This window comes from Rhinatrema bivittatum, chromosome 19, assembly GCF_901001135.1.
Source record: "Rhinatrema bivittatum chromosome 19, aRhiBiv1.1, whole genome shotgun sequence".
NCBI lineage: Eukaryota > Metazoa > Chordata > Amphibia > Gymnophiona > Rhinatrematidae > Rhinatrema > Rhinatrema bivittatum.
Genome location: NC_042633.1, coordinates 44,859,296 through 44,883,267, shown reverse-complemented (window position 1 = coordinate 44,883,267; position 23,972 = coordinate 44,859,296). Strand labels below are relative to the sequence as shown.

At 51.0% G+C, this 23,972-nt stretch overlaps 2 protein-coding genes across 5 annotated transcripts in view; one reads left to right on the top strand and one right to left on the bottom strand.

Moving 5' to 3' along the window:
* The window catches only part of LOC115080694 (breast cancer anti-estrogen resistance protein 3-like), a 32,763-nt gene extending 28,547 nt beyond the window's left edge, over window positions 1-4,216 (top strand). For all 4 annotated transcript variants that reach the window (XM_029585052.1, XM_029585050.1, XM_029585053.1 and 1 more), the window contains 3 exons: window positions 377-482; window positions 1,030-1,221; window positions 3,974-4,216. In XM_029585052.1, coding sequence (XP_029440912.1) covers window positions 377-482; window positions 1,030-1,221; window positions 3,974-4,185 — 510 coding nt within the window. In that variant the 3' untranslated portion in view covers window positions 4,186-4,216. The remainder of the gene's footprint in view (window positions 1-376; window positions 483-1,029; window positions 1,222-3,973) is intronic.
* Window positions 4,217-8,971: 4,755 nt separating this feature from the next.
* Window positions 8,972-23,972, bottom strand: part of LOC115080415 (cdc42-interacting protein 4-like) — a 194,496-nt gene continuing 179,495 nt past the window's right edge. Inside the window, 7 exon segments of the mRNA XM_029584556.1 lie at window positions 8,972-10,971; window positions 11,599-11,729; window positions 13,933-14,054; window positions 17,656-17,788; window positions 20,997-21,106; window positions 21,239-21,400; window positions 22,893-23,096. Coding sequence (XP_029440416.1) covers window positions 10,823-10,971; window positions 11,599-11,729; window positions 13,933-14,054; window positions 17,656-17,788; window positions 20,997-21,106; window positions 21,239-21,400; window positions 22,893-23,096 — 1,011 coding nt within the window. The 3' untranslated portion in view covers window positions 8,972-10,822.

Here is a 23,972-nt window from a genome sequence, read left to right as displayed (position 1 = left end):
GATGAGGGGCTCGATGGGTCCTGGGTGTGACCCGGCACTTCTTATGTTCTTATGTACGGGATGAGGGGCTCGATGGGTCCTGGGTGTGACCCGGCACCTCTTATGTTCTTATGTACGGGATGAGGGGCTCGATGGGTCCTGGGTGTGACCCGGCACTTCTTATGTTCTTATGTACGGGATGAGGGGCTCGATGGGTCCTGGGTGTGACCCGGCATGGCACTTCTTATGTTCTTATGTACGGGATGAGGGGCTCGATGGGTCCTGGGTGTGACCCGGCATGGCACTGCTTACGTTCTGAACTTGCCTCGGGGATGATAATGTAATCAAAGGGTACTGAATCAAATTGAATCAATAATAATAATAATAATTGTTCCAGATTGTGCGACTCGACCAGACGTGGACAGCTCTTCGCCAGCATCACACGGAGAGCGCCATCACCTTTCAGAAGCAGCTAAAACCATTCATGAAAGCCTTAAATGAAGGTTGGTATCCTCCCCCTCCACTACATCTCTCTGAAGTTCCTCCAGTCCAACACATCCCCCCTCCACCACATTCCCCTGCAACATCCTCCATCCACCACATCTCTTGCAGCTCTCCCACTGCACCACATAACCTGCAGCTCCCCCCTCCACCAAAGCCTTGTACAGCTTCCTCCTCCACCACATCCCACCCTCCACCACTTCCTCCTCCACCACATCCCCCTGCAGCATCAAACCCTTCACCGCATCCTCCTGCATCACACCCTCCACTGCTTCCCCCTGCAACATCCTCCGTCCACCACATCTCTTGCAGCTCTCCCACCCTACCAGATTGCCCTGCAGCTCCCCCCTCCACCAAAGCCTTCTTCAGCTTCCCTGTTACCCCCACCATCCCCTCCTCTTTTCTGTTGTGCCTCACCCACACCTCCTCTTGCAAATCTTTCTGATGCCCTCTCTCCTAAATCCCTCTCCCAAAATCTTGTCATCCCCTGCTGCCTGTATGCCAAGGCTCTCTTTTCTGAAATTAAGCTGTGAGCTGCTCATTTTGCAGGAAACACCTCTGTGCCTATGGAAAGCTTTGTGGTACCTCACATCCTCCCTCTGATCCGTGTTATGGAAGGGACAGAGCTGTGGGATCACACGGAGGAGAGCTGCGACCTCCTGCTGAGCGTCCTGGAGTCTGCCCGATCCATCGCAGGGAACGCCAGAGTCTACCAGAGGAACGCAGAGGCTAAACTCTCAGGTGAAACCTAAACTTCAACTCAGAGATGGACATTACCTCCACCCACAAAGAGCCACAGGTTGGCTCCTAATAAAGATGTTCCTGTTTCTAAAAAAACCACTTCTTGCAATCTTGCTGTTCCCTAAGGCACAGCCATTAGCTATGATGTCATCCTACCTAGTGCTCTGACCTGCTAGTAACACCTGTAATGTCACAGCTCATGTATCTCAAATTGTTAATGTAAGTGACATGAAATATGTACTTACTAAACCATAAATCAAATTATAACAATGCAATCTAATCAATGCCCTCGTGTCTACGGGCAGGCTGAGCGCACAGAAAGGCTTCGGCACTCACACCAATGCCCTCGTGTCTACGGGCAGGCTGAGCGCACAGAAAGGCTTCGGCACTCACACCAATGCCCTCGTGTCTACGGGCAGGCTGAGCCCACAGAAAGGCTTCGGCACTCACACCAACGCCCTCATGTCTAGGGGCAGGCTGAGGGCACAGAAAGGCTTCGGCACTCACACCAACGCCCTCGTGTCTACGGGCAGGCTGAGCGCACAGAAAGGCTTCAGCACTAAAACCAATGCCCTCGTGTCTACGGGCAGGCTGAGGGCACAGAAAGGCTTCGGCACTCACACCAATGCCCTCGTGTCTACGGGCAGGCTGAGCGCACAGAAAGGCTTCAGCACTAAACCAATGCCCTCGTGTCTACGGGCAGGCTGAGGGCACAGAAAGGCTTCGGCACTCACACCAATGCCCTCGTGTCTACGGGCAGGCTGAGCGCACAGAAAGGCTTCAGCACTAAAACCAATGCCCTCGTGTCTACGGGCAGGCTGAGGGCACAGAAAGGCTTCGGCACTCACACCAATGCCCTCGTGTCTACGGGCAGGCTGAGGGCACAGAAAGGCTTCGGCACTCACACCAATGCCCTCGTGTCTACGGGCAGGCTGAGCGCACAGAAAGGCTTCGGCACTCACACCAATGCCCTCGTGTCTACGGGCAGGCTGAGGGCACAGAAAGGCTTCAGCTCTCACACCAATGCCCTCGTGTCTACGGGCAGGCTGAGCGCACAGAAAGGCTTCAGCACTAAAACCAATGCCCTCGTGTCTACGGGCAGGCTGAGGGCACAGAAAGGCTTCGGCACTCACACCAATGCCCTCTTGTCTACGGGCAGGCTGAGCGCACAGAAAGGCTTCGGCACTCACACCAATGCCCTCGTGTCTACGGGCAGGCTGAGCGCACAGAAAGGCTTCGGCACTCACACCAATGCCCTCGTGTCTACGGGCAGGCTGAGCGCACAGAAAGGCTTCGGCACTCACACCAATGCCCTCGTGTCTACGGGCAGGCTGAGCGCACAGAAAGGCTTCAGCACTAAAACCAAATGGAACTAGTGATCAACGTAGAGAAAACCGAATTCTTACATCTAGAACGAAAAAACTTAACGATAATTCAGAACCCAGTTACACTAAAAAACCAACCAAAAAATACAACTAGCAGAGAAAGTACGAAACCTAGGAGTGATAATCTATTCAGAATTATGAAACAACATGTATCTCAAAGTAAGAGAAGGATATGCCAAACTTATGACTCTGAGAAGACTAAAACCACTACTGCCACCCACCAACTTCCACTCAGTATTACAAGCCTTAATCTTTGCCAGTACTGACTACTGTAACGCCCTACTACTGGGCCTACCATACACCATAATAAGACCACTACAGATACTTCAAAACCCAGCAGCAAGAATTTTAACTGGAAAAAGCAAAAGAGACCTTATCACCGAACCCTTAATAGAACTACACTGGTTACCCATTGAACAAAGAATACAATTCAAGACTTTATGCACCATCCATAAATTAATACACGACGAAAAAGCAGAGTGGCTGAACACAGCCCACCACGTACATATCCGCCACAGAAATCTGAGATCAGCAAACAAAGCACTGCTAACTATTCCCTCAGTAAAGACAGCCAGACTAACACAGGTAAGGGATAGGGCCCTATCTCTAGCAGGACCCACAATATGGAACAATATGCCATTAGAAATCAGACTACAAAGTAACATCAAAACCTTCAAAAAAAAGTTTTAAAACATGGCTATTTAAGCAAGTATACCACAAAGAGAACTGAGAGCAGAAAACAGGGAAATGTTGGTTGCAGTCAGCCTAGCTCACACACCTTGTTTCTTTAAGTGTGTGCATCTCATTACTTTATTTTGGTTCTTTGTTGTTTAAAAAGAGAATAGTTTAGGATAAAGTAGTACGATATCTCATAACCGAGTAAGAGGAAACTGGACATGACTTATAACACTCACCAAATAATATTTTTTTTTATGAAACTATTGTGAACCGTTGTGATGGCACCCGCTTAACGACGGTATAGAAAAAACTTTAAATAAAATAATAATAAATAAAATGCCCTCGTGTCTACGGGCAGGCTGAGTGCACAGCCAGGCTTCAGCACTCACACCAATGCCCTCGTGTCTACGGGCAGGCTGAGCGCACAGAAAGGCTTCGGCACTCACACCAATGCCCTCGTGTCTACGGGCAGGCTGAGCGCACAGAAAGGCTTCTGCTCTCAAACCAATGCACCTGAAACTTTGGAAAACAATTTTTTAATTCTTGGGTGGCAAAGCTCCATGTGATGGTGCTGATGAAGATTTTCTCCCAGTCAGCAGCACCAAGTAGTGCTCCCGAGCTTCCAGTGGCACAGAGGTGGCTGTGGGCCTCTCTTTATGGTTAACTCACACCTATTTTTCCTTCCACAGGTTTTGAACCCAGCCCCCAGTTGCTTGAGGCTTTTCGCACGGAGTTTGCCCTACGGCTGTTCTGGGGCAGTAAAGGTGCAGAGGCAGCACAGAATGAGAGATATAAAAAATTCAACCAAGTCTTAACAGTGCTTTCCCAGAAACTGGAGCCGGAGAAAACCGTGGCGCGTCGACCTTCTCAAGCAGTGCTGGAGCGTCCACACAATTCCTGAAGACTGCCCCACCGTCCCTGGTGCAGGATCCCATGGGAAGGGCGCGAGCCTGGGCAGGCTCCCCTTAGATGGGTGGAGGGGCGGGGCTTAGCCTGGCTGCAGATTTGGAACATTATTTCACCTTTGCTTGGATGCGATTTCATTTTACTGTCTCTGTAAATATGGTAGTTAATGAGATCAGTCAGCTGGGGACCTGCCCCTGGCTACTAAAGACAATTAATTGACCTCGTGCCCACATTCTCCTATTAGTAAAGGTGACAGCCAGAAATGGACCTTTATACAAAAAGGAGGCCAGTGTGCAATATTTCTCCTTAACAGATCTCCCTGCCCCCACGAGCTCCACCCCCACCCCTATTCACACAGGCAATGCTCCTCACCCCCCTCCATAGGCAGTGCCCAAGGATGCCAGACACCCTCCGTATCCACGGATGTCAGTCACGTTCCTCACCTCCCCCTACACGCATTGCCTGTGTGTATGGAGGAGGGTGACTGGCAGGCCTGGGCATTGCCTGTGTGTATGGAGGAGGGTGACTGGCATGCCTGGGCATTGCCTGTGTGCATGGAGGAGGGTGACTGGCATGCCTGGGCTCTGCCTGTGTGCATGGAGGAGGGTGACTGGCATGCCTGGGCTCTGCCTGTGTGCATGGAGGAGGGTGACTGGCATGCCTGGGCATTGCCTGTGTGCATGGAGGAGGGTGACTGGCATGCCTGGGCATTGCCTGTGTGTATGGAGGAGGGTGACTGGCATGCCTGGGCTCTGCCTGTGTGTATGGAGGAGGGTGACTGGCATGCCTGGGCTCTGCCTGTGTGTATGGAGGAGGGTGACTGGCATGCCTGGGCTCTGCCTGTGTGTATGGAGGAGGGTGACTGGCATGCCTGGGCTCTGCCTGTGTGTATGGAGGAGGGTGACTGGCATGCCTGGGCTCTGCCTGTGTGTATGGAGGAGGGTGACTGGCATGCCTGGGCTCTGCCTGTGTGTATGGAGGAGGGTGACTGGCATGCCTGGGCTCTGCCTGTGTGCATGGAGGAGGGTGACTGGCATGCCTGGGCTCTGCCTGTGTGCATGGAGGGTGACTGGCATGCCTGGGCTCTGCCTGTGTGCATGGAGGAGGGTGACTGGCATGCCTGGGCTCTGCCTGTGTGCATGGAGGAGGGTGACTGGCATGCCTGGGCTCTGCCTGTGTGCATGGAGGAGGGTGACTGGCATGCCTGGGCATTGCCTGTGTGCATGGAGGAGGGTGACTGGCATGCCTGGGCATTGCCTGTGTGTATGGAGGAGGGTGACTGGCATGCCTGGGCTCTGCCTGTGTGTATGGAGGAGGGTGACTGGCATGCCTGGGCTCTGCCTGTGTGTATGGAGGAGGGTGACTGGCATGCCTGGGCTCTGCCTGTGTGTATGGAGGAGGGTGACTGGCATGCCTGGGCTCTGCCTGTGTGTATGGAGGAGGGTGACTGGCATGCCTGGGCTCTGCCTGTGTGTATGGAGGAGGGTGACTGGCATGCCTGGGCATTGCCTGTGTGTATGGAGGAGGGTGACTGGCATGCCTGGGCTCTGCCTGTGTGTATGGAGGAGGGTGACTGGCATGCCTGGGCTCTGCCTGTGTGTATGGAGGAGGGTGACTGGCATGCCTGGGCTCTGCCTGTGTGCATGGAGGAGGGTGACTGGCATGCCTGGGCATTGCCTGCGTGCATGGAGGAGGGTGACTGGCATGCCTGGGCTCTGCCTGCGTGTATGGAGGAGGGTGACTGGCATGCCTGGGCTCTGCCTGCGTGTATGGAGGAGGGTGACTGGCATGCCTGGGCTCTGCCTGCGTGTATGGAGGAGGGTGACTGGCATGCCTGGGCATTGCCTGCGTGTATGGAGGAGGGTGACTGGCATGCCTGGGCATTGCCTGCGTGTATGGAGGAGGGTGACTGGCATGCCTGGGCTCTGCCTGCGTGTATGGAGGAGGGTGACTGGCATGCCTGGGCTCTGCCTGCGTGTATGGAGGAGGGTGACTGGCATGCCTGGGCTCTGCCTGTGTGTATGGAGGAGGGTGACTGGCATGCCTGGGTGTGTGCAGGGTGTAAGGAGGGTGACTGGAAGGCTTGGGATTTCCCAAACAGGTGCATCACAGGAAATCCCCATGGCCTCATTCTCAGCTGACTGCTCTAGGCCACGATGATCACAGCACAGACAAACAGCTGAATGCTACCTATTTACCATTGCAGGGCTAGGGAAGTGACTAGTGTGTGAGAGAAAGCGAGTCTGGTCAGGTGTGTGTGAGAGAGAGCGCACGCAAGACTGGTCAGATGTGTCAGAGAGAGAGAGAGACAGACTGATCAGGTGTGTGTGAGAGAGAGACAGACTGATCAGGTGTGTGTGTGTGTGCACCTGGTTGAAGGCTCTAAGGAAGAGGACTGAGGACATAAGAACATGCCATGCTGGGTCAGACCAAGGGTCCATCAAGCCCAGCATCCTGTTTCCAACAGTGGCCAATCCAGGCCACAAGAACCTGGCAATTACCCAAACACTAAGAAGATCCCATGCTACTGATGCAATTAATAGCAGTGGCTATTCCCTAAGTAAACTTCATTAATAGCCGTTAATGGACTTCTCCTCCAAGAACTTATCCAAACCTTTTTTGAACCCAGCTACACTAACTGCACTAAGCACATCCTCTGGCAACAAATTCCAGAGCTTTATTGTGCGTTGAGTGAAAAAGAATTTTCTCCAATTAGTCTTAAATGTGCCCCATGCTAACTTCATGGAATGCCCCCTAGTCCTTCTATTATTCGAAAGTGTAAATAACAGAGTCACATCTACCCGTTCAAGACTTATCATATCCCCCCAAACAGCCCTCACCTCTTCAGCCTTTCCTCATAGGGGAGCTGTTCCATTCCCTTTATCATTTTGTTGCCCTTCTCTGTACCTTCTGCATTGCAACTATATCTTTTTTGAGATGCGGCAACCAGAATTGTACAGTATTCAAGGTGCGGTCTCACCATGGAGCGATACAGAGGCATTATGACATTTTCCGTTTTATTAACCATTCCCTTCCTAATAATTCCTAACATTCTGTTTGCTTTTTTGACTGCTGCAGCACACTGAGCCGACGGATTTTAAAGTATTATCCACTATGACGCTGTAGATCTCTTTCCTGGGTGGTAGCTCCTAATATGGAACCTAACAATGTGTAACTACAGCAAGGGTTATTTTTCCCTATATGCAACACCTTGCACTTATCCACATTAAATTTCATCTGCCATTTGGATGCCCAATCTTCCAGTCTTGCAAGGTCCTCCTGTGATGTATCACAGTCTGCTTGTGATTTAACTACTCTGAACAATTTTGTATCATCTGCAAATTTGATAACCTCACTCATCGTATTCCTTTCCAGATCATTTATAAATATATTGAAAAGCACTGGTCCAAGTACAGATCCCTGAGGCACTCCACTGTTTACCCTTTTCCACTGAGAAAATTGACCATTTAATCCTACTCTCTGTTTCCTGTCTTTTAACCAGTTTGCAATCCATGAAAGGACATCGCCACCTATCCCTTGACTTTTTAGTTTTCTTAGAAGCCTCTCATGAGGCTTCAGCAGTTACAAAAGCCTCATGAGAGCTTCAGCAGTTACTGCTCCTTCTGGTGACTGCTTTTGGCCTGCATGGTAAAGAGGAGCAGGAGAGCTGCTGGAGAGGGTAAGTAAAGGTGGCTTTTTAAGTTTATCTTTCTTGATTGACTGCCATTTTTAGTATTGGGTATTATGTGATGTATCTGCTGTTTGAAATATTTTGTTTAGAGAATTTTTAATAATTTTGGAAGTTTTTAATGATTGGATGTTATTGTATTTATCAGTTGTTTTGAAACATTAATTATATTTATTATTCTAGTTTTAGAATTATTTTATATTTACTTGAGAAATGTATAAATAGAAATGTGGAGACAAAAACTGAACTGGAAACAGCAAGAAGCCAGACTGAGTGTATGCATTGAAACACAAAAACATTAACTTGATGGTCACTGTATTCTGTATTGGGTGAGGGTCTTTCCGTGTTCTGCGTCTGTGACCCAGGTTAGGGTATTCTGCAAGCTTGTGCTTTCTGTGTGGGGATCTATAGCAGCTTGTTCTGCTTTCCTGATAGGAGGTGTATTGGGGTTTAGGGCCTGGTGTAATATTTGCAGTGCTGCCCTTTCATAGATAGGATTGTTTGAGTTCCATAATGCAGGTTTAACTTTTTGCGCATTACTCTGTGTGCATTATTGCAGATCCTGGGAGTCTGTTAGGTGCTATATTTCTGTTTCCATTTCTTCTGTTTTGCATTGCATGCAGAGTGGCTATTTTTTGTTTCCATTCCAGTTTGTCTCTCCATATTTGTAATTTGCAGTCTCTCTGTGCTTGGTGAAGGTCAATTCTGTGTCTGTGACCGAGGTGAAGTATTTTACTAGCAATCTAATTTGTTGTGTTTTGTCAACAGGACACACATTGCTGGTAAATTACTGGTTTTTTGTTTTGTTTTTTTCATAAGGAGGGGTCTAGTAGAAGAGTGTTTGTTGCTGTTACTGAGATGACACCAGAAATATCTTTTTTGTATGGTAAATTGAACAGAAATGTCCTAGTTCTGTTCTGTACTCATTGTTGGGGGTTGAGGGGGTTCCTGAGATACAGAGTTTACATTTAGCCCCGTGATAATCATGTGTTCAGCGTGTCATGCGTGTGAGAACCATCTGTCAGGTGTGTCCCGACAGAAAAAAAGGCTGAAAACCACTGCTCCGGAAAAAAGCTCACAGTCAACATCTGAGCCAGCTTTGTATCATTTATAAATTTATCATCAAGGCAGAAAATACAGATCTTTCCACAGTGTATAAAGGCACAGGCTGGTGAACAAGTTGATTTCTATAATCACACACTGCAGGGGCTGAGCATGGGGATCCTGAGAGCCAGGATCCAGCACAGACACAGAAATGCAGGACAATTTGTACACATTTCAGGGAGAAGGAACACCACAGTGCTAAGGTACTGGTCACCATTAGAAAAACTAACACGTTAAATAATTAATTCATAATACAATTCACTGGCACAAGACTGTGTTTGCTGGTGAATCTTGCAAGTGGATGTACGTTCCTTTAGGAACTATGTCCCTCCTTGCATTTCATAAAGTGCACGTGGTGGAGACAGAAACCAAACGCAGCAAAGCTTCCAGAGCTGAGGAGAGAACAAACAGAGCCAGGCCGCCTGCCTCGTCCTTCCCCAGGGCTACTGCCCTCAGAGATGCTTCTACCTCCCCCTCTGCTCAGAGGTCCCCAGCTCTTAGATGTGACCTGATCTCACTCCCCCACTCTGACAGAGCAGTTAGGGAGGGTGGGGGTGGCCCCTTCACTATTAAGGAAGAGAGAGCGGCCCTCCCATCTGAAAGCTGACAGCACAACCATCTCCCTGGTAATTACCGATGGCTCAGGGCATGCACCTCCCCTCTAACCCCGAATCCTGTCCAGCGGAGAAGCAGCACAGAACCGCTGGTGCCCTAAAGCAGCAAAACCTACTTCCAGTTCCTTACGTCAGTAACCTCATCCTGCATCACATCAGACAGACACAAACAGGCCACCCGCTCCCTCAATTTCACCTTTCACGTTCCATCGCATCCCTCACTAAATTAGAGACTTGGAGGTGTCTGTTACCAGATATATCAGCTCGCCACACTGTCAGAAACCCCCCTCTCCCCCCCCAAAAGGACGAAGCACTCACACTTCCCAGGCTAGAAGCAGAGAGCTGTCACACCAGGACAGGGGACCTCCAAGGCCAGAAGCAGACACACCAGGACAGGGGGGACCTCCGAGGCCAGAAGCAGACACACCAGGACAGGGGGGACCTCCGAGGCCAGAAGCAGATACACCAGGACAGGGGGGACCTCCGAGGCCAGAAGCAGACACACCAGGACAGGGGGGACCTCCGAGGCCAGAAGCAGACACACCAGGACAGGGGGGACCTCCGAGGCCAGAAGCAGACACACCAGGACAGGGGGGACCTCCGAGGCCAGAAGCAGACACACCAGGACAGGGGGGACCTCCGAGGCCAGAAGCAGACACACCAGGACAGGGGGGACCTCCGAGGCCAGAAGCAGACACACCAGGACAGGGGGGACCTCCGAGGCCAGAAGCAGACACACCAGGACAGGGGGGACCTCCGAGGCCAGAAGCAGACACACCAGGACAGGGGGGACCTCCGAGGCCAGAAGCAGACACACCAGGACAGGGGGGACCTCCGAGGCCAGAAGCAGACACACCAGGACAGGGGGGACCTCCGAGGCCAGAAGCAGACACACCAGGACAGGGGGGACCTCCGAGGCCAGAAGCAGACACACCGGACAGGGGGGACCTCCGAGGCCAGAAGCAGAGAGCTGTCATGGTGGGTCAGGAGGTATCAGAGGCCAGAAGCAGAGAGCTGCCATGCAGGGGCAGGAGGCCTCAGAGATCAGATGCTCGGAGCTCGTAGAGTTGTCACCTGTCTCTTATACTGTGGGTGGCCAGCACTGAAAGTGTGAGCTGAGACAATGGCTTTAAATTCCTATAACAAAGTTACAATACCAGCACCTCTGCTGTGATCCATTCTTCCCCTGTGGACCTGGGCAACCAATTGTGTCTTGTTTACGTCATCTATTTTAGATGGATTTGAACATAGGATGTGGGCACGTAGCCCTCTGCCCCCTTGCTCTTCCGAACACGCGTCCAGCCGTCACCTTTGTCCTCTTCCATCAGACTCAGTTCCTCCCCCTCGCTCATGGCAATCGTTCCTTCACCAGATCCTGAGGCACAAGAGATGAGAAGGTCAAGTTAGGGCAGCCCAGAGAGGGCCTGTGAGCTAGGACAGTGGCAGGGACCATAACCTCAGCTGGGAAAAGCTGCTCTCCCCCCCTCCAGGTTTATACCAGGGTAAACCATGCAGGAGCGAGCCAGAGAAGGAAGCCAGGATCTCATGCGATCACCCTAGTGTGACCCGCCTTCCGTTCATCGCTCTGCGCTGCACACATTTACCGTCTGACAGAGCTGGGAACTGCCTCGCTGTACTGAAAGGATGAGAATGTGGCTTTATCACTAGAGAACTGGACTGAATTCTCAGGTTTAGGAGAATGAGCTATTTATCTATATTCCGCTTTTCAGGACTTCAGGTGGATCACGTTCAGGTACTGTAGCTATTTCCCCCATCTCCAAAGAGCTCACAATTTAAATCTGTACCTAAGGCAATGGAGGGTGGCAGTGCCATTTGACCCCTGGTTCGTTTCCCGCTGCTCTAAGCGCTAGGCACACATGGAAGAGGAGGTGGAGGTAATGAGAAGGAAGCTGATCCTGAGCAATGTCTGATAAATCCAGAGAGAAACTCTCCAGGAAAAGTGACTGTGGCCAGACTCAGGCAAAGAAAACTACACAAGTACCTTCAAAGGAGTAGAGAGCTGTGCACTGGCCAATAGGAGAGGCTGCCTCTTCCTCAAAATCTTCATCAAATTCTGTATAAATTGGCTGGTTGAAAGGGTCCTGGCTGTCGTCCGAGTGAGGGGTTTCTGGGCTGCAGAGAAAGAGCAGAAGACGGCATCATTCGAATGGACTATTTCCAGAGGAAAACACCAACAGTGCTGCCGTCATGAGATGAGGAGACATCGCCAGAGTGCGGGCATGGGAGCACGGACAAGACATGGGCCAGACTCTTCTATTTCTCTCAAAGCGAGACTATTTTATTAAATGAATTCCTTGCATGCCAGGCTGTACAGACAGCACCTTTCTGAGGAGTGTTGCAACCAAAAATCATTTTGTAACATCAGTTGCATCCAAATGATTAGAGAGGTGGGGGGCTGTAGCTCTGCACCCCAGCCATATCACATCCCTCCCCTTTCCACCAGCATTCTCCATCTCTTCCAGTGATATCCCATGACTCCTCCCATCTCTTCTAGTGATGTCACAATCCAATGTCTGTGATATTCCAGCCCTCCCCCATCTCTTCTAGTGATGTCACAATCCAATGTCTGTGATATTCCAGCCCTCCCCCATCTTTTCTAGTGATGTCACAATCCAGCGCCTGTAATATTCCAGCCCTCCCCCATCTCTTCTAGTGATGTCACAATCCAGCGCCTGTGGTATTCCAGCCCTCCCCCATCTCTTCTAGTGATGTCACAATCCAGCGCCTGTGATATTCCAGCCCTCTACCATCTCTTCTAGTGATGTCACAATCCAGCACCTGTGATCTCCCAGCCCTCTACCATCTCTTCTAGTGATGTCACAATCCAGCACCTGTGATCTCCTAGCCCTCTACCATCTCTTCTAGTGATGTCACAATCCAATGTCTGTGGTATTCCAGCCCTCCCCCATCTCTTCTAGTGATGTCACAATCCAGCACCTGTGATCTCCCAGCCCTCCCCCATCTCTTCTAGTGATGTCACAATCCAGCACCTGTGATATTCCAGCCCTCCCCCATCTCTTCTAGTGATGTCACAATCCAGCGCCTGTGGTATTCCAGCCCTCCCCCATCTCTTCTAGTGATGTCACAATCCAGCGCCTGTGATATTCCAGCCCTCTACCATCTCTTCTAGTGATGTCACAATCCAGCACCTGTGATCTCCCAGCCCTCTACCATCTCTTCTAGTGATGTCACAATCCAGCACCTGTGATCTCCTAGCCCTCTACCATCTCTTCTAGTGATGTCACAATCCAATGTCTGTGGTATTCCAGCCCTCCCCCATCTCTTCTAGTGATGTCACAATCCAGCACCTGTGATCTCCCAGCCCTCCCCCATCTCTTCTAGTGATGTCACAATCCAGCACCTGTGATATTCCAGCCCTCCCCCATCTCTTCTAGTGATGTCACAATCCAATACCTGTGATCTCCCAGCCCTCTACCATCTCTTCTAGTGATGTCACAATCCAGCACCTGTGATCTCCCAGCCCTCCCCCATCTCTTCTAGTGATGTCACAATCCAGCACCTGTGATATTCCAGCCCTCCCCCATCTCTTCTAGTGATGTCACAATCCAATACCTGTGATCTCCCAGCCCTCTACCATCTCTTCTAGTGATGTCACAATCCAGCGCCTGTGATATCCCAAGCGTTCCCCTCCTCCTCCAGGATGGGACAGCATTGTAAAGAATTATATGAAGGAATTACATTGGCTGCCTATTGTACAAAGATCTCAATTTAAGTTACTCTCTTTGGTGCATGGGGCAATTTATGAGGCGGTTCAATGTTTGCCAGAACATATTCCATAGCGTACTTTGCGCTCGCTAACTCGAGAACTGTTGTGCCTTCCATCAAACAGGGAATGTAGGCTGCAGCAAATTTGGTTGCATGTCTTTTCAGTATGGGGCCAGTACAATGGAATAATATTCCACTGGAGCTGAGGATGGAAGCAAATTACAAAAAACTTCCAAGAAAAGTAAAGAAGTGTTTGTTTGCTCAGGCATCTTCAGAGTTGTGCTTACGGGCACTGCAGACAAGACTGTTGTAAGGAAATACCAGTGCACATTTATGTTACATGAGAATTTGCTGTTTTTAATTTTATGATGTGATCTATTTTTTGTTTTTATTATGTACATTGAATGATTTTATCTGCATTGAACAAATAAGGAATTGCAGGTTATAAAGAATTCTGAATAAATAAAATTAGAGGAAGGTCTGCACAGCAGGGAGATCCTTCTACATTCCACTCCCAGGACAGTAAGGAAAAAGCCATTTTATGAAGGCGAGAACGCTTTGCTTGAGCAGGAGCGGTGCAATGCCTTACCTGTCTTTCTCGAGGGAGCTAGTGCTGTTGTTCAGGGTGGAGGTGCGCTCGGAATGTCCCGTGTACCTCGTAATAGTGTCACCACGGCTATTCATGCGACTTTCCACATTCGATAGCCAAGACTAGGAAAGAAAGAAGGAATAAAAGCCTTATAGCAGACAGAATCCAACACACACCACAGCGCATCCCAAGTGCTTTCCACTACTCCCACACTGCCAGTCCAAAACACCCTGAGCACCCTTCACAACAACCCAAAACATGCCTGTGTTAACCATGTGTGCCCTCCCCAGTGCCAATCTAAGCACCACCTCAGAAAACCTCTGTGCACACTGTGACCTCCAGTACAGCCACCACGGACTCATGAGACCATCCCACAGTGCACCCTGAGTGCCAATCTAAAACATCCCATAATGCACCCTGAGCTCCTTACACAATGCCCCCTTCACCTGAACAGCTGAGTGTCCCACAGTGCACCTGCCAAGCTTCTCACATTATACCTGTAGAGCCCACCTGAGTCCCTCACACACTGTACCTGTAATGTCCCACAGTGCACCTGCCAAGCCTCTCACATTATACCTGTAGAGCCCACCTGAGTCCCTCACACACTGTACCTGTAATGTCCCACAGTGCACCTGCCAAGCTTCTCACATTATACCTGTAGAGCCCACCTGAGTCCCTCACACACTGTACCTGTAATGTCCCACAGTGCCCGCTCCAAGCCTCTCACATTATACCTGTAGGGCCCAACTGAGTCCCTCACACACTGTACCTGTAATGTCCCACAGTGCACCTGCCAAGCTTCTCACATTATACCTGTAGAGCCCAACTGAGTCCCTCACACACTGTACCTGTAATGTCCCACAGTGCCCGCTCCAAGCCTCTCACATTATACCTGTAGGGCCCACCTGAGTCCCTCGTACACTGTACCTGTAATGTCCCACAGTGCACCTGCCAAGCTTCTCACATTATACCTGTAGAGCCCACCTGAGTCCCTCACACACTGTACCTGTAATGTCCCACAGTGCACCTGCCAAGCCTCTCACATTATACCTGTAGAGCCCAACTGAGTCCCTCACACACTGTACCTGTAATGTCCCACAGTGCACCTGCCAAGCTTCTCACATTATACCTGTAGAGCCCAACTGAGTCCCTCACACACTGTACCTGTAATGTCCCACAGTGCCCGCTCCAAGCCTCTCACATTATACCTGTAGAGCCCACCTGAGTCCCTCACACACTGTACCTGTAATGTCCTACAGTGCACCTGCCAAGCTTCTCACATTATACCTGTAGAGCCCAACTGAGTCCCTCACACACTGTACCTGTAATGTCCCACAGTGCCCGCTCCAAGCCTCTCACATTATACCTGTAGAGCCCACCTGAGTCCCTCACACACTGTACCTGTAATGTCCCACAGTGCACCTGCCAAGCTTCTCACATTATACCTGCCGAGTCCACCTGAGTCCCTCCTACACTGTACCTGTAATGTCCTACAGTGCCCGCTCCAAGCCTCTCACATTATACCTGTAGAGCCCACCTGAGTCCCTCGTACACTGTACCTGTAATGTCCCACAGTGCACCTGCCAAGCTTCTCACATTATACCTGTAGAGCCCACCTGAGTCCCTCACACACTGTACCTGTAATGTCCCACAGTGCCCGCTCCAAGCCTCTCACATTATACCTGTAGAGCCCAACTGAGTCCCTCACACACTGTACCTGTAATGTCCCACAGTGCACCTGCCAAGCTTCTCACATTATACCTGTAGAGCCCAACTGAGTCCCTCACACACTGTACCTGTAATGTCCCACAGTGCCCGCTCCAAGCCTCTCACATTATACCTGTAGAGCCCACCTGAGTCCCTCACACACTGTACCTGTAATGTCCCACAGTGCCCGCTCCAAGCCTCTCACATTATACCTGTAGAGCCCACCTGAGTCCCTCACACACTGTACCTGTAATGTCCCACAGTGCACCTGCCAAGCCTCTCACATTATACCTGTAGAGCCCAACTGAGTCCCTTACACACTGAACCTGTAATGTCCCACAGTGCCCGCTCCAAGCCTCTCACATTATACCTGCCGAGTCCACCTGAGTCCCTCCTACACTGTACCTGTAATGTCCCACAGTGCACCTGCCAAGCTTCTCACATTATACCTGTAGAGCCCACCTGAGTCCCTCCTACACTGTACCTGTAATGTCCGACAGTGCCCGCTCCAAGCCTCTCACATTATACCTGTAGAGCCCACCTGAGTCCCTCACACACTGTACCTGTAATGTCCCACAGTGCCCGCTCCAAGCCTCTCACATTATACCTGTAGAGCCCACCTGAGTCCCTCACACACTGTACCTGTAATGTCCCACAGTGCCCGCTCCAAGCCTCTCACATTATACCTGTAGAGCCCACCTGAGTCCCTCCTACACTGTACCTGTAATGTCCTACAGTGCCCGCTCCAAGCCTCTCACATTATACCTGTAGAGCCCACCTGAGTCCCTCACACACTGTACCTGTAATGTCCCACAGTGCACCTGCCAAGCTTCTCACATTATACCTGTAGAGCCCACCTGAGTCCCTCACACACTGTACCTGTAATGTCCTACAGTGCCCGCTCCAAGCTTCTCACATTATACCTGTAGAGCCCACCTGAGTCCCTCCTACACTGTACCTGTAATGTCCTACAATGCCCGCTCCAAGCCTCTCACATTATACCTGTAGAGCCCACCTGAGTCCCTCCTACACTGTACCTGTAATGTCCTACAGTGCCCGCTCCAAGCCTCTCACATTATACCTGTAGAGCCCACCTGAGTCCCTCACACACTGTACCTGTAATGTCCCACAGTGCCCGCTACAAGCCTCTCACATTATACCTGTAGAGCCCACCTGAGTCCCTCACACACTGTACCTGTAATGTCCCACAGTGCCCGCTCCAAGCCTCTCACATTATACCTGTAGAGCCCACCTGAGTCCCTCACACACTGTACCTGTAATGTCCCACAGTGCCCGCTCCAAGCCTCTCACATTATACCTGTAGAGCCCACCTGAGTCCCTCCTACACTGTACCTGTAATGTCCCACAGTGCACCTGCCAAGCTTCTCACATTATACCTGTAGAGCCCACCTGAGTCCCTCACACTGTACCTGTAATGTCCCACAGTGCACCTGCCAAGCTTCTCACATTATACCTGTAGAGCCCACCTGAGTCCCTCACACACTGTACCTGTAATGTCCTACAGTGCCCGCTCCAAGCCTCTCACATTATACCTGTAGAGCCCACCTGAGTCCCTCCTACACTGTACCTGTAATGTCCTACAGTGCCCGCTCCAAGCTTCTCACATTATACCTGTAGAGCCCACCTGAGTCCCTCCTACACTGTACCTGTAATGTCCCACAGTGCCCGCTCCAAGCCTCTCACATTATACCTGTAGAGCCCACCTGAGTCCCTCACACACTGTACCTGTAATGTCCCACAGTGCACCTGCCAAGCTTCTCACATTATACCTGCCGAGTCCACCTGAGTCCCTCCTACACTGTACCTGTAATGTCCTACAGTGCCCGCTCCAAGCCTGTCACATGTAGCACTCCCTGAGAGCTTCACACACTGTACCTGCACGACTCAGTACCCCCCCCCCATCCGAGCCCCTCACCGTACCTGTTGGAGCCACAAAGCTGCGCAAGGTTAGTTGCAGCTCAGGCACAGAGAGAACCCCACTTCCATTATCCTCACCTCGTATTTCTGAATTTCCTGCTGCAATTTGTCAATGTCGTTGAGGGTTTCTGTGATCTTTGGCTCGAGGCTGTTAGGGTTTCCCATCTGGGGGGATTTCTGGTAAACGTCCTTCATTTTATGTAAGGCATCTCTGCAGGGCGAGAGGGAGAGAAAGGAGCTGTGAAGCTTAGCAGGAGATGGGGGTTGAGCTATGTATGATCTTTCCCTTAAAAACTGCAACCAGAGGTACAAATAAAAGGAGAGAACAGGGAGGCAGAATATAGAAACATAGAAACATAGAAATGACGGCAGAAGAAGACCAAATGGCCCATCCAGTCTGCCCAGCAAGCTTCCCTCATTTCTTCTCCCATACTTATCTGTTTCTCTTAGCTCTTGGTTCTAATTCCCTTCCACCCACGCCATTAATGTAGAGAGCGGTGATGGAGCTGCATCCAAGTGAAATATCTAGCTTGATTAGTTAGAGGTAGTAGGGGTAGTAACCGCCGCAATAAGCAAGCTACACCCATGCTTATTTGTTTTTACCCAGATTATGTTATACAGCCCTTATTGGTTGTTTATCTTCTCCCCTGCCGTTGAAGCAGGGAGCTATGCTGGATATGCGTGAGGTATCAGTTTTTTTCTTCTCCCCTGCCGTTGAAGCAGAGAGCTATGCTGGGTATGCATCGAAAGTGAAGTATCAGGCACATTTGGTTTGGGGTAGTAACCGCCGTAACAAGCCAGCTACTCCCCGCTTTGTGAGTGTGAATCCTTTTTTCTTCTCCCCTGCCGTTGAAGTTATGCTGGATATGCGTGAAGTATCAGTTTTTCTTTTCCCCTGCCGTTGAAGCAGAGAGCTATGCTGGAAATTTGTGATGTATCAGTCTTTCTCCCATGCCATTGAAGCAGAGAGCCATGCTGGATATGCGTCGAGAGTGAAGTATCAGGTACATTTGGTTTGGGGTAGTAACCGCCGTAACAAGCCAGCTACTCCCGTCTTTGTGAGTGCAAATCCTTTTTTCCACATTTCCTCTTGCTGTTGAAGCTTAGAGTGATGTTGGAGTCACAGTAACCATGTGTATGTTTATTGAATAAGGGTATTGTCTCCAGGCAGTAGCCATCATTCTGGCGAGTCACCCACTCTTCATTGGCGGCCTCTTGACTTTATGGATCCACAGTGTTTATCCCACGCCCCTTTGAAGTCCTTCACAGTTCTGGTCTTCACCACTTCCTCCGGAAGGGCATTCCAGGCATCCACCACCCTCTCCGTGAAGAAATACTTCCTGACATTGGTTCTGAATCTTCCTCCCTGGAGCTTCAAATCGTGACCCCTGGTTCTGCTGATTTTTTTCTTATGGTAAAGGTTTGTTGTTGCCTTGGATCATTAAAACCTTTCAAGTATCTGAAAGTCTGTATCATATCACCTCTGCTCCTCCTTTCCTCCAGGGTGTACATATTTAGATTCTTCAATCTCTCCTCGTACGTCATGCGATGAAGATCCTCCACCTTCCTGGTCGCCCTTCTCTGTACCGCTTCCATCTTGTCTTTGTCTTTTTGTAGATACGGTCTCCAGAACTGAACACAGTACTCCAGGTGAGGCCTCACCAAGGACCTGTACAAGGGAATAATCACTTCCCTTTTCTTACTCGATATTCCTCTCTCTATGCAGCCCAGCATTCTTCTGGCTTTTGCTATCGCCTTGTCGCATTGTTTCGCAGACTTCATATCATTAGACACTATCACCCCAAGGTCCCTCTCCTGCTCCGTGCACGTCAGCCTTTCCCCCCCCCCATCGAATACAGTTCATTCGGATTTCCGCTCCCCATATGCATGACTTTGCACTTCTTGGCATTGAATCTCAGCTGCCATATCTTCGACCACTCTTCCAGTTTCCTTAGATCCCGTCTCATTCTCTCCACTCCTTCCGGCGTGTCCACTCTGTTGCAGATCTTAGTGTCATCCGCAAAAAGACAAACCTTACCTTCTATCCCGTCCGCAATGTCGCTCACAAAGATATTGAACAGGACCGGTCCCAACACCGATCCTTGCGGTACACCACTTAAAACCGCTCTCTCTTCAGAGAAGGTTCCGTTTACCATCACACATTGTCTTCTGTCCGTCAACCAATTTGCAATCCAGATGAGTGAATAAACAGGGAGGCTCTGATGGCCAATCCCAGCACAACTGTTAGTCTGGTACCATCGTTCATAGTCCAAGCCATTCCCATGCTCTCAGGATTTCAACCCACAAAGGTCCAGAAGCCGAGCTTTTAACTCTGCAGTGCCCTGCGAGGAATCCTCGGCAAGAGGCAGGCATTAACCCCTTAAGAGCATGTGCCTTCAGGAAACCTTTACATGATTATACTTTCACTAACATAACTAAGGGCTACATTGCAAATTGTTGCCATCTGTGTAACAGATTGTCTTAATGTTGTAAATGTTTTAGTTGACAGGAATTGTATGTTTATATTATATGTCTTTTTAATACATAATCCGCATGGGATATAACAACAAGTGTACGAAATATAAGATTTTAATAAATAAAAATAACTAAAACTGAGACAAATCCGCAAACCAGCAAGGGTGCACATCCCAAAACTAGCTGGATCAGCATCTCAAGCAGGGTCACTGAGGGGTGGAGAGGCAGATGTGATCTCTGGAGCAAGGTAGGTGTGTGCCTGAGCTCAGAGAGTACTGCAGGAGCAAGCACCTTGTGGAGGCGGAAAGAGGGTGACATGGTGAGGGGGGGGGGGAGATGAGGTCTGGAGCAGGGTCTGTGGGAGCAGAGATGAATGAGGGAGGCTGAGGAGCAGGGTCTGTGGGAGCACAGGATGAGTGAGGGAGGGGGAGATGAGGTTGAGGAGCAGGGTCTGTGGGAGCATAGGATGAGTGAGGGAGGGGGAGATGAGGCTGAGGAGCAGGGTCTGTGGGAGCACAGGATGAGTGAAGGAGGGGAGATGAGGCTGAGGAGCAGGGTCTGTGGGAGCACAGGATGAGTGAGGGAGGGGGAGATGAGGCTGAGGAGCAGGGTCTGTGGGAGCACAGGATGAGTGAGGGAGGGGGAGATGAGGCTGAGGAGCAGGGTCTGTGGGAGCACAGGATGAGTGAGGGAGGGGGAGATGAGGCTCTGGTGCAGGGTCTGTAGGAGCATAGGATGAGTGGGGGAGATGAGGCCGAGGAGCAGGGTCTGTGGGAGCACAGGATGAGTGGAAGGGGGAGATGAGGCTGAGGAGCAGGGTCTGTGGGAGCACAGGATGAGTGAGAGATGGGGGAGATGAGGCTGAGGAGCAGGGTCTGTGGGAGCACAGGATGAGTGAGGGAGGGGGAGATGAGGCAGGGGCTCAGATTCTCCATGGACTTTACCTTTGATCTGTTTCTTTCTGTAAATCTCGTTTTTTCTCTTCGATCTTTTGCTGCAGTTTCTTTCTCCTCTGCTCGGGTGGGAGATGGCTGAAATCCTCTGTGACGATATTCTGTAGTGAGAGACATGCAGACATGTTTCTGATTGCTCCGCATGCCATCCTCACCTATGCATGTGTGTTACATGTATGAGCAAGCACCGCACAATCTCCAGAAGAGCACAGAGAGCAGGAAATGCAACTTACCCCCCTCTTCAGCGTGCGGAAGGAAGAGATTCGGGGCTTCATGGTCTTATTGATCTCATTCAGACAGTAAGACAGGGGGTCCCGGCTGAACCTGGGGGATGGGGGTCCATTAGCAGCAGAGGAAGGATAAGAATTTAGCAGTGAAAGAGGAGGGGGAGGAAGCTAAGGTGTAAGGAAAACAAAGACAAGAAGAGAGAGAAAGAAAAACTCAGTTGGGGAAAAAGTATAAAACACAAATACAGATACCACCTCCCAGAGACCCCAACAAGGAGAGACGAAAGAGAAACTCCCACCCCTTCCCCTGACAATACCAAGGAGAAGTCCTCCTCCAAGAGATCAAGGAAAGACCCTCCCTCCAAGACACCAAGAAGAGGCCCTCCTCCAAGACACCAAAGAGACCTCCAAGAGATCAAGGAAAGACCCTCCTCCAAGACACCAAGAAGAGGCCCTCCTCCAAGACCCCAAGGAGATCAAGGAGACCTCCAAGAGATCAAGGAAAGACCCTCCTCCAAGACACCAAGAAGAGACCCTTCTCCAAGATCCCAAGGAGATCAAGGAGACCTCCAAGAGATCAAGGAAAGACCCTCCTCCAAGACACCAAGAGACTCTCCTCCAAGACACCAAGAAGAGGCCCTCCTCCAAGACCCCAAGGAGATCAAGGAGACCTCCAAGAGTTCAAGGAAAGACCCTCCAAGGAGAGGCCCTCCTCCAAGAGACCAAGGAGAGACCCTACTCAATCTCCCCAGCGCAACAGGAGACCTTTCCCTCCACCGTACCTGTCTACACCCCACACACAACAGATCCAAAACAACAACATTATCAAGAAAAACAGGGAAGGAACAGGGTTCAGAGGCAGTAGGGGCAGAGGCACAGAGCCTGGAGAAGGCAGCAGTGGATGACAGGGGGTGGAAGGATCAGGGCTTGGAGGTGAATGTGGAAGGTGTGGAGAGCAGCATAGGAAAAGTGGAAAAAAGGCAAGGAGGGTAGAAGGGAGCATGAAGCACATGTGTGGAGAGGTGTCAGCGGAGGGGTCTGCGTCTGCTTGTCAAGGTTTGCAAGGCATGGGGTGTCTAAACGAAGCTAATAGCTCATTACATGCACCATTTTCATGCTCTTCCAGCTACCACAGGCCAAGAAGCCAGACATTACTACCAACACCCCTTTCTCACTTCTTCATGAAATGACCTACAGGTTCTTAGCTCCAAATATAGTTCCAAACCAACTCATCAGGAAACATCTAGGGTCAACTCCACTATCAATACTCAGTGCTTCCAGACTCCTGCCTCGGGATGTCCAAGTCCCACCAGGCCCCTCAACAGTAACCATCTGCCAAGACCGCCCCCCCCCCCGAATCACCTGGGCTATCACACAAGCTCAGGAAAGCACCAGCACAGCTCCTAAATCAGCAGGTTCAGAAGTGTCTGTGAAAGGGGGTGAGAAATCTTCAGAGGGACAGCCTGGTGTAGCAAAAAATGACTCGAGGTGGGTGGCACCTTATAGATGCTTTCCTGAAAAGCTCATAGTTCAATACATTGGTTCTTCTATAAGGCACCACCCAACTCCTGTCATTTTTTGTGGAAGGGTGGAGGGATGAATCGGGTCCTGTGCTCCTGGCAGGGGGGTTCAGGGCTGCGAGAAAACGCCACTCACTCACTTTATACTTCTTGAGGAATGGCCAGCGCTTGCCTTTGCTCTTTGCAAGCTGTCTGCAGTCTCCCCGGGTATCTAGGGTTCCTTTTGGAGGCCCTACGCTGCTGTCGGAGGATGTGCGGTTCATGGTCTCGCTGAAATCTTCAAATTCTACGTCTCCAGGTCTCTCAAAGCCAGACTTGTGCATCTCTATCAGGAGCTGAGAGTCCTGAGGACACCACAAGAAAGCAAAATCAATATCCATGACCCATAACACGCTCTACCCCTCTACCCAGGTCAGGATAGCACAGCGCAGACAGCATGCACACAAGACATCACCATCCCAGAGAAAGCATCCTAGCACCAGGGACCAACCCTTCCCCACCCCACAATCCCAGCACTGAGGGTCACCCCCTTTCTCCACAATCCCAGCACCAGGGCTTCACCTCCCCCCAATCCCAGCACCAGGGGGCCATCCCTCTCCCCCCTACAATCCCAGCACCAGGGGGGCCATCCCTCTCCCCCCTACAATCCCAGCACCAGGGGGGCCATCCCTCTCCCCCCTACAATCCCAGCACCAGGGGAGGGCCATCCCTCTCCCCCCTACAATCCCAGCACCAGGGGAGGGCCATCCCTCTCCCCCCTACAATCCCAGCACCAGGGGAGGGCCATCCCTCTCCCCCCTACAATCCCAGCACCAGGGGAGGGCCATCCCTCTCCCCCCTACAATCCCAGCACCAGGGGAGGGCCATCCCTCTCCCCCCTACAATCCCAGCACCAGGGGAGGGCCATCCCTCTCCCCCCTACAATCCCAGCACCAGGGGGGCCATCCCTCTCCCCCTACAATCCCAGCCCCAGGGGGGCCATCCCTCTCCCCCCTACAATCCCAGCACCAGGGGGGCCATCCCTCTCTCCCACCTACAATCCCAGCACCAGGGGGGCCATCCCTCTCTCCCACCTACAATCCCAGCACCAGGGGGGCCATCCCTCTCCCCCCTACAATCCCAGCACCAGGGGGGCCATCCCTCTCCCCTCTACAATCCCAGCACCAGGGCTTCACCCCTCTCCCCCCTACAATCCCAGCACCAGGGCTTCACCTCCCCCC